Here is a 15825-nt window from a genome sequence, read left to right as displayed (position 1 = left end):
GAGTTCAATCCCCAGTTCCCGCCCCGCGCACGCCCCTCCAAAAAAGCTACTGGGGGCCAGGCGTGATGGCACAAGCCTATATCCTATCAGCTCTGAAAACTGCAGCAGAGGAATCACAATTTCTAAGCCAGCCTCAGCAACAGCGAGACACTGAGCAACTCAGTGAGACCCTATCTCTAAATAAAATACAGAATAGAGCTGGGGATATGGCTCAATGGTTGAGTGCCCCTGAGTTCAATCCCAATACTGACCCCCAGAAAAAAAAAAAAACTATTGGGGGCCATTTGGAATGTTCCATATTTTACAAAGGCCACACAGTGCTCACACCACACATCGGCTACCACCCACCAGTGGGCCTGAAGCAGACCTGCAAAGTCAACCACATTCTTATTTCCAGGAAAACCTATTAATATTCAATAGCAGGTCATATAAATCAGCCTAAAATGAACGCACCTCTCTTCATGAGGTATACTTTCTCCAAATAAGTTACAAGACCTTTAAGGTTTCAAAGCTGTATTTAATGATTTTTTAAAAAAAGAATAAACTATCTGCATTTCAACACTAGGAAAGCTCATTCATAAGCATTTTTTTCTAATTCAAGATCAAAATCAAAAACAGCAAAAATTAAGTGAAAAAAATGACACATTACACTAGACACAAAGAAGTTAACTTTTTCTTTCTGATCTAATATGGTGTTCAGATTTACTTTTACCTCTCTCTTTTCTTGCCATGGATTTGGACTCAATCTGTCTTCAATGTCAATAGCCAGCATGCATTCCTCTCCATTTATGGGACTGGCCATGGCAGAGGCATCGGAAGTGGGTGCTGAGGAGAATGAGGGACACTCCACCGGGGCAATCATGCCAGCTGGCATCAGGGCCCCAACCACTGCATCCCTGTCAGAACAGAAAGCCAGGCCTGCAGTGAGGTGCCTGCCACATATGACAGGATGAACAAAGTGGAATGATCACTCCCTGAAACACATCCTTGTTTTTATAGGATATATATAAAGAATTTCACAAAAACATCATTACCAGGTACCCATTCTCTATAAGCTAAAAATTTTATTATGGCCAGATCTTATTTATAGCCACATACCACAAAACAACCTTTCAGTCAACGATGAACTGCATATATCTCATAGGACTGTATTGCATGGTAATGTCCTAGCCAGCTTAATGTGCATAACTATACTCCTTATGATATTACCTCAGAATGTATCCTTAGTGTTAAGTAGCATTTACTTGAATAACCATGGTAAGGACAAGTGAAAGACTTCCAAATGTAAAAACCAGACCAGAATAAGCCTCTGATTCACTCTGGGAAACCCTTTTGGGTTGCTGTTAGAGCCTACAGACTAGATAATTGAATATCAAGAATGTTTGTGTTTGGGCTGGGGATGTGGCTCAAGAGGTAGCACGCTTGCCTGGCATGCGTGCGGCCCAGGTTTGATCCTCAGCACCACATACAAACAAAGATGTTGTGTCCGCCGAGAACTAAAAAATAAATATTAAAAAATTCTCTCTCTCTCTCTAATATATATATATATATATATATATATGAATGTTTGTGTTTACTGAAAGCCTGCCACATACCAGGCAGAAAGGACTAAATGTCCTCTCAATGACTGGCTTTGTTCTAAAGCTCATGTTCCTACGTAAGTACATCTTGCGCGAGTTCCCCACCCAATAATACATTTAGAAATAGGCAATTCACTCAGGCTATTCTATGGATTGCATCTTGAATGTCTACCAAAGGCCCAAGTGTTAAAGGCTTGGTCCCCAGGGTGGTACTATTGGGAGATGAAGGATTCTTGAAGAGGCGTTTAGGCCACTGGGGGTATGCCCCTGATCGAGATAGGAGACCCTGGTCCCTTTCTCCTTCTCTTTTCAACTCCTGGCCAAGAGGTGAGTGGCTTTTCTTCTGCTGCTTGTGCCCACCATGATGTGCTACCTTGCCACAGACCCAAAGTAATGGGGATAACTAATCATGGGCTGGAAACTTCAAAACTGTGAGCCAAAATAAACCTTTTCTCTTATGATCTTGGGTATTCTGTTATAATGATGCAAAGCTGACTAATATATGCTGTAAGAAAACAATAGAAAAATTCTGTAAAAGTAGTATCAAAACTCTGCCTTACCAAGTGAGTGACAATGTCTTAAACATCACTGTAAATTATAGTTAATTTTTTCTCTCCCACAAATATTAATGCTAAGAGTTTACTGACCAAAACAAAATACAAAAATGAAAATGTTCTTTAACTTGGTTTTCTGATTCCTATTTCAATACCCATTAAATAAGCATAAAGATGCCATCAAAGGATATGTGCCTTCAACTCACAGCACTTAAAAATAATAACACAATATTCTTGGAGACATTTAGTCAATCAAAATATGACAAAAACATAACGCCTACACAATTATAGAATTTCAAAATTTAGCACACAAGCCTACCTGGCATACATGATTTGCAGTGCTGTAAGGATATGTGATAAGGCCTGCTGTTTGGCCAGGTTTCCATCCAATGAGAGGAGAATCTTGGCAAGAGAAGGGCGATTTGGCTTAGAATTATTTGCACCACTTATTTTATTACTGGCAGCAGAAGAATCAGCATCTGAAGGCACGCCTGAAAAATAAAAATAAAAATATGTATTCTATTTTTAAGGTTATTATTTGCTCTGTTTCTATAGTTTGGCCTTTTAGGCTAGTTCCAAAACATAACAATCTATATTTTTGCTATTTCATAGAGTATGCATTAGGCTCACAGTCTTTTCAGATAAAATAATGATTATCAGTACTTCTATAAAGAAACCATTTTCAGGGGGCTGGGGTTGTGGCTAAGTGGTACAGTGTGAGACACTGGGTTTGATCCTTAGCACAACATTAAAAAAAATGAAATAAAATAAAGAAACTATTTTAGTAAATGTTCACTAGAACTGCAAAAAAGCTATAAGAAACTTTTAAAATATGCATTATATACACATAAGCTGTGAAAATGCTATCTTAACTACCTATATGTACTTCCTTCTACAAAGCAAGACCCCCCTCTCAGAAAAAAAAAGACAAAAAATAATCCAAAATGACAAAGAGAGATGCTGTGTACCACTACACTGTCTTATGAGACATACATCCCAACTCACTGCCCTGATAGTTCCCAGACTCAGCAAAGACAGCAGAGTCAGGCAAGGAAGGCCTGGTGGGTTTCCCTGAATGAAGAATGGGGAACTGGAAATCAGGCAGGAGGCCTGATTTGTTGGCCCAGTGTTGTTGGCCCAGGGCTAGAGGTCAGGACCAGAGAAATTGAGTGTTCCAAAATGTGCAGGTACCTTCCCCGACCCGAGTCAAGGATTCAACAGAAGCTGATGGAAACATGTAAGAAACTACACAAGTCAAATTTTAAAAACACCTGAAAGGAGTAGAGGCACAGTACCCATCAAACATGCAAGGCCCAGAGTAGCCGTTATTCCCATCAGCCAGACTGGAAGACCTCACAGTCCACAAGGCTTGGGCAGAGTACTCAGAAAACTCTTTGTCTCCATGGTAGGGAATAATTAGCTCCATCTTAAACTACCAAATCTAAACCCAGGTCAAAACAGAGTCTAATGGCTTCAGAGTAACTTAACCATATTAAAGCTCAAGATTTATAGATACAGGGCTGGGGTTGTGACTCAGTGGTAGAGCAATTGCCTGGCATATGTGAGGCACTGGGTTTGATCCTCAGCACCACATAAAAATAACAAAAATAATATTGTGTTTATTTACAACTAAAAATTTTTTTTAAACTTAAAAATCTCCGAAAACATCGAAGACACAATTCATGATATATGGCATTTGATCAAACATTATCATGTAGGTGGAATGGCAAGAAAATACAAAAAAAAAAAAAAATAGAAAACAGAAAAATCAAGTAAAGCACAAACTTGTTCTTTGAGAACAATATAAGAAACAAGAAATTGTATCACTATAGATTCCATTAACATTAAAACGGAAATAAGCACATACTGAGATCAACTTTATGCCAGTAAATTCAACAAGTAAGATAAAATGGACATTTTATGTCAAAGACACAAATCCTACTAGAAAATAAGTATTTATTAAAGCAATAAAATTTATAGTTAAAAAAATTACACAAACATACACACACACACACAGAGAGAGAGAGAGAGAGAGAGAACTGTAGGCCTGGCTGTCTTCACTGATGAATTCTCCTGAAATAATAATTCTACACAAATTTAAAAGATAACTGAAAAGAAGGGAATACCAGACATCCCAATCTATGAGGCCAGCATTATCCTGATATCAAAGCTAGACAGACATTACAATAAACAGTACAGACCAACATTACTTATCAACAGGAATGTAAAAGTTCTTAACTTCTTTATATTAATGTTAACATAAATCATAATTTATATTATACTGCATTATATACATTATAACATTTTATTAATATATACAGTATTGACATACTATATAAACCTGAATGAAAAAGAAAATGCAACCTAACAAAATTTGCAAGATGTGCTAAAGCAGTGTTGAGAGGAAAATTTATAAAAGTTTACATTAAAAGAAGGAAAGGTCTCAAATCATCCAGGCACAGTAGCTCACACCCATAATTTCAGCTACTCAGGAGGTTGAGGCAGAATAATTATTAGGTTCTATGCCAGTGTGGGCAACTTAGCAAGACCCTATCTCAAAATAAAAAGGGCTGGGTGTATAGCCTAGAGTTGGGCTATACTTGGCCCTGGGTTCAATCCCTAGTACCAAAAGATTTTAAAAAAAAAAAGGTCTCATACAGTTATCTATAGGAGCTACCTAAAACAACAACAACAACAACAAAATAAACTTAAAGCAAACAGAAATTAGAAACTAATGGAGACCGGAAACCAATAAAAAAGATAAGAGAAAAACAGGGAAAATTAAACAAAAAGTAAAAATCAAGTAGTGTTTATTCCAGGTGTGCAACACTGGCTGGCTCAATATTCAAAAATCAATGCAATCTACCTATCAATGCATTAAAGAAGAAAGTCCATGATTATATCAATAGAGAAAAGCCATGATGGAACTCAACATTCATTTATGAAAAAAAAAACTCTCAGCTGTCTAGGAAGACAGGAGACCTTTCTTAACTTGATAAAAAGCTTCTACAAGAAATCTTGGAGCTAACATCATCCTTTGTGGTGGGAGACTAAATGCTTTTCCTCTAAGATTATGAATACATCAAGCATACCAGCTCTTGCCACTCTTCTTTAACAGTCCTAGGTATTCCAGCTAATGTAAAAGGCAAGAAAAAGAAAATTGTATGAATAACTGCCTCTACTTAAAAATGACACCATTGTCTACACAGAAAAGTCCAAGGTCTTGCTGGGCGTGGTGGCACAAGCCTATAATCCCAGCAGCTCAAGAGGCTGAGGCAGGAGGATTGTGAGTTCAAAGCCAGCCTCAGCAAAAGCAAGGCACTAAGCAACTCAATATTTATTATTCAGTATTCAAAGACCCTGTCTCTAAATAAAATACAAAAATGGGCTGCGGATGAGGCTCAGTAATCAAGTGCCCCTGAGTTCAATCCTCGAAAATCACAGGGTAATATTAAAATTGTACAAAAATTGTACTTCTCTGTATTAATAAAAAACGTAGAAAACAAGATTACAAACACAGGGCTGGGGATGTAACTCAGTGGCAGTATGTTTGCATTGCATGTGTGAGGCCCTGGTTTCCAACCCCACCACAAAAATTAATCAAATTTAATAAAAATTCCATAACAAACATTTGGGGGGCGTTGTACTCAGGGGTGCTTTGCCACTGAGCCATATCTTCAGCCCATTTTATTTTGAAACAGGGTCTTGCTAAGTTGCTTAGGGCCTCACCAAGTGGCTGGCCTTGAACTTATGATCTTCCTGCCTCGGCCTCCTGAGTAACTGGAATTACAGGTATGTGCCACCAGACCAGGCATAGTCTTGAGAGAGAGAGAAAGAAAGAAAGAGAGAGAAAGAGGAGATAAACATAACAAAACACATACAGAACTTACATACTATGCTACTGTACTTAGAAGGGCACAGCAAAAATTGCTGCCTAGGGGGCTGGGATTGTGGCTCAGTGGTAGAGCACTTGCCTAGCATGTGTGAGGCACTGGGTTCGATTCTCAGCACCACATATAAATAAATGAATAAATAAAGGTCCATCAATGTCTAAAAGAATTATTTTTTAAAATGCTGCTTAGGCATTATAAGTAGAACATTATACCCAAGTTACTCAAGCCTGTGACCAAAAATAAGAACTGAGAGGCATCTCTCCCAGAGGCATAGGAGACTGGGCTCCTCTTTTCCTGCCTGCACTTCCTTTAAACCAACCATTCAGGTATGTGCCCACAAACTTAAAGTGACCCACACTCTATTCCCTTATTTGCACTACTAGTTGTTCTGTGTGTTCTCTTTCTCTCTCCTTCTTTTCACTCTTTATTTCTGCCTCCTGTGACCCAGAGACTAGAAGACTGACCTCCAAACTCATCACGCCCTCCTTGCCCAGGATCTGAAAGTAAAAATCTTTGAACTTGTTTTCTATTATGGTGGTGTATTAAATTGCTCCCTCCATTCAAATAACCAGGGGCTGTTTCAGTTCACCCCGCATGAGTGATGGTAGGTCAGGCATAAACCAGACACAGGTCACACAAGAGTCACAGGGATGTCTGCCAGCACAAATTTCTACATGAGAAATCTTCTGGTTGCAAGCTGGACAACCAGACATTAGTCCATCTGCCAGCTAAAAAAAGCATCCTGTGAAAGGTACACACTGTTCACATCTATACACATCTGTACCAGCTCCCTTTTATTTCCCATTATAGTAAGATTGATAGCTACTCTAGTACTGGAATCCCAATTTAGGGAGGAGCTCTGAGAACAGATACAAACTACAAAACAAATATAAAAGAAATCAAAAGAGAACTAAATAAATAAAACTCATACCATGTTTGAGGATTGGAAAACTTTGCAAAGAACAGATGCCCATCCTACCCAAGCTGATATGCAGATGTAATGCAATTCCTATCAAAATTCCAGCAAGAGTTTTTAGATATATAGGCAATATTACTCTAAAATTTATATGGAAAGGCAAAGGAATTAGAATAGCTAAAACAATTTTGAAAGAGTTCAGAATAAGGAACAGTCTATTCAATTTTTTAAAAATTAGTATAAAGTTAATAAAATCATGACTGTGTGGTACTTACATAATAATCAGTAGAATAAAATAGAGATCCCAAAAATACATCCACACAAATATGTGCAACTGATATTTTTTTAGTTATAGTTGGACATAATACCTTTATTTATTTATTTTTATTTGGTACTAAGGATCAAACCCAGGGCCTCGCATATGCTAGGCAAGCATTCTATCACTGAGCCACAACCCCAGCCCACCCAAATGATTTTTAACAAATATGTCAAAGCAATTCTGTGGAGGAAAGCCAGCTTTTCAACAAATGGACTCAAATAAGTTAAAAAAAAAAAAAAACCTCAATCTAAATTTCATTCTTTATAGAAAACCCATTACTTACATATAAAACATAAAACTATAAAACTAAAAAAGAACAGGAGAAAACCCTTATTTAAAGTATACTTAGGAGCTGGATGTGATGATGCACACCTGTAATTTCAGCCACTCAGCTGAGGCAGCAGGATCGCAAGTTTAAGGCCATTCTCTGCAACTAAATGAGACCAGTCTCAAAATTTCAAAAATAAAATAAAAAGGGCTAGGGATGTAGCTCAGTGGTAAAAAAAATTCCTGTGTTCAATCCCTAGTACCAAAAAAAAAAAAAAAAAAAAACCAAAAAGAAAAAGAAATTATGCTTATGACTTAATACCAAAAATATGATCCATAAGAGAAAAATTTAATAAATAGACTATCAAAATTAGAAACTTTCATACTATGAAGATGTAAAGATAAGCTATAGACCTGGAGAAAGCATCTGCATACCATAGAGCTGCTAAAGGACTAAAAGCACCTAGAATATAAAGAACTCTCTAAACCCAATAACTAAAAACATATTCCAGAGACAGAAAAAAATCCAATTAGAAATGCCACATCTACATGTCACCAGAGATATAAACAGTAAATAAGCACATGAAAAGATGTTTAACATTAGTCATTATGAGAACACAAATTAAAACCACAATGAAATTAATACAGACATCAGAAAGGCTAAAAGTAAAAAATAGTGGTAAAAATATGGAAGAAATTGGGTCATTCATCCACTAATATGTAAACAGCATACTCTAAACAAGTTTTGCACCAAACAAAACATGAATTCTGCATATGATCCAGCAATTGCACTCTTGGGCAATTAAGCCAAACTTATTTTTATACAAATACCTAGATATGGATGACATAAACAGGCTTATTTGTAATAGCCAAAAATAGAAATCATCCCAAAAAAGTCCTTCAATGAGTGAATAAACCAGGAAATTCTACTCAGTAATACTAAGGAACAAACTGGATACATGCAACAACTTGGATGAATCCCCAGAGGATTGTGCTGAGTGAAAAAAAGTATATTTCAAAAGGTTATACACACAAGGTAATGTGAAGAGACCACCAATATGCAATTATAAATTGAAAGAAGACTAAGTAGAGCCTCATCTTCATCTACACCTGAAGGCACAGGAAAGCTAAGAAAGCTAAGTAACTTGCCCAGTCTTTATAGCTAGTAACTGGTGAACCCGGATGACATTCAGATATATAAAAAAGCAAATGGGAGCATGGGAGGGATAGACGAACTCTAGATAGGGCAAAAGGGTTGGAAGGGAAAGGAGGGGACATGGGGTAATTAATGGTGGTGGAATGTGATGATCATTATTATCCAAAGTACAGGTATGAAGACACGAATTGGTGTGAATATACTATGTATACAATCAGAGATATGAAAAATTGTGCTCTATATGTGTAGTAAGAATTGTAATGCATTCCATTGTCATATATAAATTTTTTAAAAAAAAGCAAATGGTAATGGACACTATATAACCCCCATTGAGAGAAAGAAGATGAAAACAAAATAATCATATGAGAATTTCTTAGAAAGATGAAGTTCCCTGAAGAAAATTAATTATATTCCTATATGCTAGCAAGGAGCAACTTGAATGTTTCTATACAGTATCAAGGAATAAGCAATCTTTTTGAAAAGTTATAATGGTACTCATAATATAAAACACTTGAGATAAATTTGAAAGAGATATGCAAGACCTGCACACTCAAACTATAAAATATTGCTAAGAGAAATTAAAGGCCCAAAGAGACACACAGTATTTGTTGGCTGGATTATTCAACACTGTAAAGATACCTACCCTCCCCATGCATACACAATATTTTGTGCCTTCAGGTTCATAATACAGTTAACACAGAACTACAACCTCCAATGTGTCAGAACTATTACAGAATCTATAATACTGCTACAGCCTACAGAAGAAGCACAGAGAAGATACAAAAAATGCGTTACCTAAATAGGAAGCACCTAAAGGGTCTCTTGCAGTCTGGAAGAGGACCGGCTCATGGACAGAGGGTGTGGCTACATCCACAGTTGTCCATGCCACACTGTGCGATGACCCACAAGCTACTCGGGTGATCTTCTGACCTTCTAAGCCTTGCACCAGTGTGGGCTTTCTATTAACTGTGGTTGTGCCATTGCCCTGTTGGCCATGATCATTGTCACCCCAAGCATATACCTGTTAGATAAAAAAAAAAAAAATACAGTTTTCAACATGTCAGATAATTTTCTTAAAATTTACTTAATGCTTAAAGTATATGCCATGGTACAGTCTTATAAAATGGCACGTGTGGAACCACAGCTAAGAAAAATTTAAGCATGAAGATGCTTGTCAACAAGTAGATATGCATGTTTACTTAATATAAATCAAATCAATTTATCCATTTTACTTTGTTATAGAACAGGGAATCCTCTCATCAACTAAGTATAGTTAACTTATTTTTTCTTCATTTTGTCAAGATCAAAAACAACATACTTATTTTTCAAGTAATTAGCTTTTTGACTTTACGTAATCATAGAATTCACTTTTTAAAAAAAAAAGTATAATAGTTTTGTTTTCATAAATGAATTTTAAAGTATGGCATCCAAAGGAGCAGAATAAGAATAAATCAAGTATTAACTTTATTTCTTTATTTCTGAAATGTAGTATGTATCTCCTCCATCAGCTATCAATTTTCTAACAAAATACTGCTAATACCTTATTAGCAGGAGGAGCACCTTCAAGGATAATTCCCATGTGGATTTTAGAATGGAATGACTTTTTCAAAGTTGCCCACTCCAAATTGTTCTGGCAAGATAAGTGCTATGTCATAACCACCCTGCAGAAGGGTAGCAACATACAGGCCATTGGCATCCTTACCTGCCCTGAGTCTGTGACCGCCAAGCAATGGAGGGCCCCAACAGCCACATGCACAATCTTCTTCCCTCTTAGCCCTTCCACCACCTGTGGCTTCCGCACATGCACATCAGAACCATGGCCCAGCCTGAAGTAATCGCCCTTCCCCCTGAGGAGAGGCCAACAGTGTGAATGTTAATATACAGTTACAGTCTGGCAACAATACACAAGAAAATGCTCATGCTCTCACCTTTTTTAGAGACAGCTTGATGGAAACATCACTCAAGGTCTTTGAACTTACATCTAAAATCATACTCCATGAATTCAAAATTAATTCTGCTAGCAAAATCCTTACCAATGTAAAATGGTTTACAATATTTAAGTTACTATGTTGACTTTTCATATAAAAGACAGAAAAGCAGACATTCCTTCCAAAGACCTATGTGGTACACACTTTTTTCAAGCTGCTACTGGTCATGATTAGCACTAGGGCCCAACACAGCTTCCAAGGTTGGTCTGGCCACCACTATGCTGCATTGTAATAAAATTAAGCTTTTGCAAGAATCACACATAAAATTTCTAGGACCAAAGGATGCAAATTTCTATTTTGCTCTCATTTTATCATTGGGGTTTTGGTATAGTAAGAAAGTAGAAGAAGGGGCTGGGGTTGTGGCTCAGTGGTAGAGTGCTCAACCTCGCACATGCGGGGCTCTGGATTCAATCCTCAGCACCACATAAAAATAAATAAAATACAGGTACTGTGTACAACTAAAAAATAAATATTTTAATAAATAAATAAAGAAAATCAGGGTATTGTGTCCAACTACAACTAAAAAAAATATATATTAAAAAAAAAGAAAGTAGAAGAAATACTTCACCGACATCTCACCTGAATAGGAAAGGCAAGTGGGCTAAAATTTCCCTAGCGTTCTTTTCAAAATGACCCATTGATAACAGGAACTTTCTCCTTGTAATATCATCATTAATCCTATCTCAATACAAATAAAAAAACAAAGATGCTGGGATGAGTTATACAATGATTTTACGAGCACCCAAGGTGGGCCTGATGTGAGGTCAAGGATCCCCACACATGCCTTACAAAGCACAGAAATGTTGGCAGCAGTGAGGTAGTATACATACCATGTCCACACCACTCCTGACTTGGTGAGAGCCAAGGAGAACTGAGCTCCACACTCAATTTGGCACACACCCTGGCCATTTAGTCTCTCGATGTTCTGGGGAATGTTACATCCTTCACTTCCTCCTCGGCCCAATTTTCCAAAGTCACCATCACCCCAGGAAAATACCAAACCTAGGTTTAAAAAATATTACTTAAGGCCAGCACTTCATATACGTTCCTACCCACCCCCAAACTTAAGACCACAACAGGTGCTCACCTTCATCAGTGAGAGCCAGAGTCTGTGCATCTCTGCTTCCACATGCAACCTGGATTACTCTGTGACCAAGAAGGACTTTCACCTACTCAATTACAAATTTAAAGACAGAATCAAGCACAGACACCAAGAAAGTAAAGGAAATTTTTTCCACAGACTAAAAGCCAATAATGCACATCTTTATGAACTTTCCTAGACTTGAGGCTTATCTGCATTTAAAATCATCGGGTGGTAAGCTTTCTGTAAGCAACAAAAATGTGTATAATCACCATTTTGGGCTTTAGCTGTGTTGTATTATCTCCATGTCCCAACCGGCCATATTCTCCAAGGCCCCAGGTATACAGCTCCCCGCTGGACGTGAGGGCCGCACTGTGTGAGCTCCCACAGGCAATATCCCGGATGCGCTTGGTTTTCAAGGCCTCTATAAGTCTTGGCTTGTCACAATTCCTAAAACAAAATCAAATTACACTCCCTACAATCAATCCACCTGTTCTCAAAGAAAAAAGTTGTCTACACTAATCTACCTTTGGTCAACAAAAGATCTTCAAACAAACTTCACTATCAAAACTTAAAACAGTATGTGAAGCCAAATCATTCGTTCATCCATGTTGTTAAAAAAATTCTGGGCTGGGGTTGTAGCTCAGTGGTCAAGTGTCAAGGCACTGGGTTCAATCCTCAGCACCACAAACAAATAAATAAATAAAGATACTGTGTCTGTATACAATTTTTAAAAATTAAGAAATATTTTTTCCACATATCTAGTCCACAAACAACCTATCCTATGCAAAACAACTATTTAAAGGTACCCACTAATATTTTCAGTTACAGTTTCTGATTAAGAAGTAAGACTGAAGAAAACATTCTTACATTCTGCTGAAATGTCCAAGTTTTCCATCATCACCTTCACCCCACGAGAATACTTTCCCATCAACGGTTAAGGCTGTGGCGTGCCGGCCACCTGCAACATTGACATGCACATAGGTTGCCAATATGCAACATACAAAAGGTCACAGTATAACTACCCAAGTCACTTGGCATGTAGCATATATTCAGTGAATGTGTTGAATAAATGATGAGTAAACAGGATCAACACTTACAGTTATTATGAAGGCTTTCTGGGTAACACATATGCAAATTTAGAGAACTTTAAATAACCCATAAATTTTAACTCTAAAAAATTTTTATACTTACAAAGAAACAGAAAAATAATGCTGATTATTAATGGGGCTTCAACTATGTTCATGTATAAAAGATCAAAAATTTAGGTGGAAGACGTTGAAATAAGTATATTTGTCATTAGGCAAATTGTCAAATATGGTGGCAATTTAAGCTTTTTTGCAATGCACCCATTGGTGAAATTATTTAAGCAGAAGTACCATCAATTAAGTAAGTTTAATATTATACTCACTGTTCTCAAAGCATATCAGTTCTTTCCACAACATGGAATACTCTCCCAGTCCACACACCCCCACCTCAGGATTATATGCACGACCTCTGGTTATATACCTGATGTCCTGCCAGCTCCTGGGCTCTGAGGACAGTATGATAGGTGGGGCTTCTAGTCCCTAACATTCATTCTCTCCTCTTTCTTACCATAGAACTCCCATATTATCAGTGCTACAATGTGCTAAGCACATTTCCCAGCCTTCTTTGTCCACAGAAAGCTCAAAAAAGGGCTCTGTGAGCTACAGGATAGGTGCTGCCTAGGTCTTGGAACTGAAGGCTAAAGCAGCAAGGTCAACTTCACACAGAGGTGGACAAGGAGAGCTAGCATTCTTTGTGGACGCAGAGAACATATGGATGGACCCAGACCCTACCTCTATAATTTTACAGAGGAGAAAAGTAAAATTTTGGCTTACTTAAGCATTATCATTTGCATTTCCAGTTATACAGGTTTACATCTAACTCAATCCAATAGAAGCATACACTGAGCTTTGTAACTAACACAATTCTATTTTTCAAAGGCCTGCCACACAACTTTAAAACATTATTCAGTAAAGGTACTCTAAATTGAAGGAGAATGATATTATCTTTTTTAAACAATCTTTCTTAGCACTGGGGTTCATAAACACTTGCTAAATCTGATGAGTCACAGACTCATCAGAAAAATAACACACATTTAAGCACACAACTTTATGATATCAAAGATACAATGGGCCCAACAAACATCCCATACTCTGATGGATACATCTATACATCTAAAATACCAACAATGCTGCTTAAAAAACATACAAACAAAAACCTCATTTAGCATTTAGTACCAATGGTTAAAATTCCAGACCACCCAGAGATTTACATTATCCAATTTTTATTCGTATTAATAAAGACTTAAAAAAGAATGTGAGAATACCTTAGGGAAAATTATTTAAGGGTCTTTTTTATTTGAAGAATGGAAGCACAGGCTTACTCTGCATGCAAATGCTAATGCTGGATATTTACCTGAGTGAACTGCCACCTTCTTGACCACATAGCTGCTGAGGGCCGTAATCTGCCGCGGAATGGGGACTGTTCCACTAGACATGCCCAGTCCCAGTCGGCCATTCGTAGCTTCTCCACAAGCATACACCTTCCCTTCCACAGTAACTACAAGGAACAAGAGCCAGAAGAAGACTCACTTTTCCCAACACAAAATTTGTGCATATGTGCACATGCACCCTCACTAAGTGCAATTCATAAATTTTTATATATTAGAATAATCATACCTGCAAATAAACTTTTAGAACCGCCAGCCACTTGTACCACATTCAAAGCAGACAGAGTCTCAGAAAACGAAGGTACCTTTATCTAGAATAGGTTTATTTTTTTAAAAGCAAAAGAAATAAAAACATAATTATATTTGTAAATTTGTAAATAATTATATTTTCTAAAATTTTAAGTGCTCTTACTAGATGATATAAGAATTATTGTTAATTTATATGACTATATTAACTACAGAAACTCTATCTTTAGAGACATACACTGAAGTACTTTAAGGATAAAAGGATTAACTGATATGTATTTCAAAATAAACCAGGTCAGAGGGGTGGGTAGGTAAAAAATGTAGACAATTATCCATAACTCTTATAATTGGAAATAAGGACATGAAGGCTCATGACTCTAACCTTTCTACCTGGTTAAATCTGAACAGTCTCATAACAAAAGGTGAAAAGTAAAATACCCATAATGCAAAGATAAAAACAAACCTCTGGTAAACTGTTTTATTTCAAGCCATGTCCTGCTCATTCTCTTTGATTCTGACACTCACATCACTAAGAAATTATATGTGTATATTTGCCATTGTAGAGGAGTATAATTTAACTTAAAATTCTTGGCACCCTTTGTCTAAGAAACCCTTTACTATTCCACACCTTAGAAATTGTCATGTAGTCACTACTGCAGTGGAAGTAAGAATTTCCATCACAACCTTGGAACCCTAATGGACCTTCATAGGAAAACTCCATGTGTGAGAGCAAGCAGAATCCCAGCTTCTAACAGTGACCATGACTCAGGAACTACTATAGAGCCCTGCACTAGCATAGCTGAGATACCCAGAGTTTACTGTCACTGCCCACTTGCAAAATAGGGCTTCTAAAATAGGGTTCTAAAACATAAATGTAATTCAAAGTTATTCAAATAAAGATGAAGCTTAGTTGGATCTAGAAAGGACAGGTTCCAAATAAATGAGTTCTAACTTTCTGAGCTTCTTTTTTGTTGTTGTTGTTGTTTAATATTTACTTTTTAGTTGTAGTTGAACACAATACCTTTATTTTATTTATTTATTGTTACATGGTGCTGAGGATTGAACCCAGAGCCTTGCACGTGCTAGGCGAGTGCTCTATGGCTGAGCCACAACTCTAGCCCATCTGAGCTTCTTTACAATGAAGGTAATAAGACGACTTAGGACAAGTAATAAATACCCCACTTAACCAGTAGCCAGGCGCAGTGGCATGCTCCTGTAATTCTGGCAGTTGGGAAGGCTGAGGCAAGAGGATCATGAGTTCAAATCTAGCCTCAGCAAAAGTGAGGCGCAACTCAGTGAGACCCTGTGTCTAAATAAAGTACAAAATAGGGCTTAGGATGTGGCTCAGT

At 37.3% G+C, this 15825-nt stretch overlaps 1 protein-coding gene across 5 annotated transcripts in view; it reads right to left on the bottom strand.

Annotated features, from left to right (window-relative positions):
- Nucleotides 1-15825, bottom strand: part of Herc2 (HECT and RLD domain containing E3 ubiquitin protein ligase 2) — a 207631-nt gene that overhangs the window by 47194 nt on the left and 144612 nt on the right. For all 5 annotated transcript variants that reach the window (XM_026400487.2, XM_026400485.2, XM_026400490.1 and 2 more), the window contains 10 exons: nucleotides 14460-14541; nucleotides 14197-14340; nucleotides 12625-12715; nucleotides 12027-12204; nucleotides 11761-11842; nucleotides 11504-11675; nucleotides 10388-10532; nucleotides 9481-9706; nucleotides 2454-2625; nucleotides 713-896 (listed from right to left, as the gene is read on the bottom strand). In XM_026400487.2, the coding sequence (XP_026256272.1) occupies nucleotides 713-896; nucleotides 2454-2625; nucleotides 9481-9706; nucleotides 10388-10532; nucleotides 11504-11675; nucleotides 11761-11842; nucleotides 12027-12204; nucleotides 12625-12715; nucleotides 14197-14340; nucleotides 14460-14541 (1476 nt within the window). The remainder of the gene's footprint in view (nucleotides 1-712; nucleotides 897-2453; nucleotides 2626-9480; nucleotides 9707-10387; nucleotides 10533-11503; nucleotides 11676-11760; nucleotides 11843-12026; nucleotides 12205-12624; nucleotides 12716-14196; nucleotides 14341-14459; nucleotides 14542-15825) is intronic.

This window comes from Urocitellus parryii, chromosome 6, assembly GCF_045843805.1.
Source record: "Urocitellus parryii isolate mUroPar1 chromosome 6, mUroPar1.hap1, whole genome shotgun sequence".
Classification (NCBI taxonomy): Eukaryota; Metazoa; Chordata; class Mammalia; order Rodentia; family Sciuridae; genus Urocitellus; species Urocitellus parryii.
The sequence above is the reverse complement of the archived record's forward strand: the minus strand, read 5'-3'. Positions and strand labels throughout refer to the sequence as shown.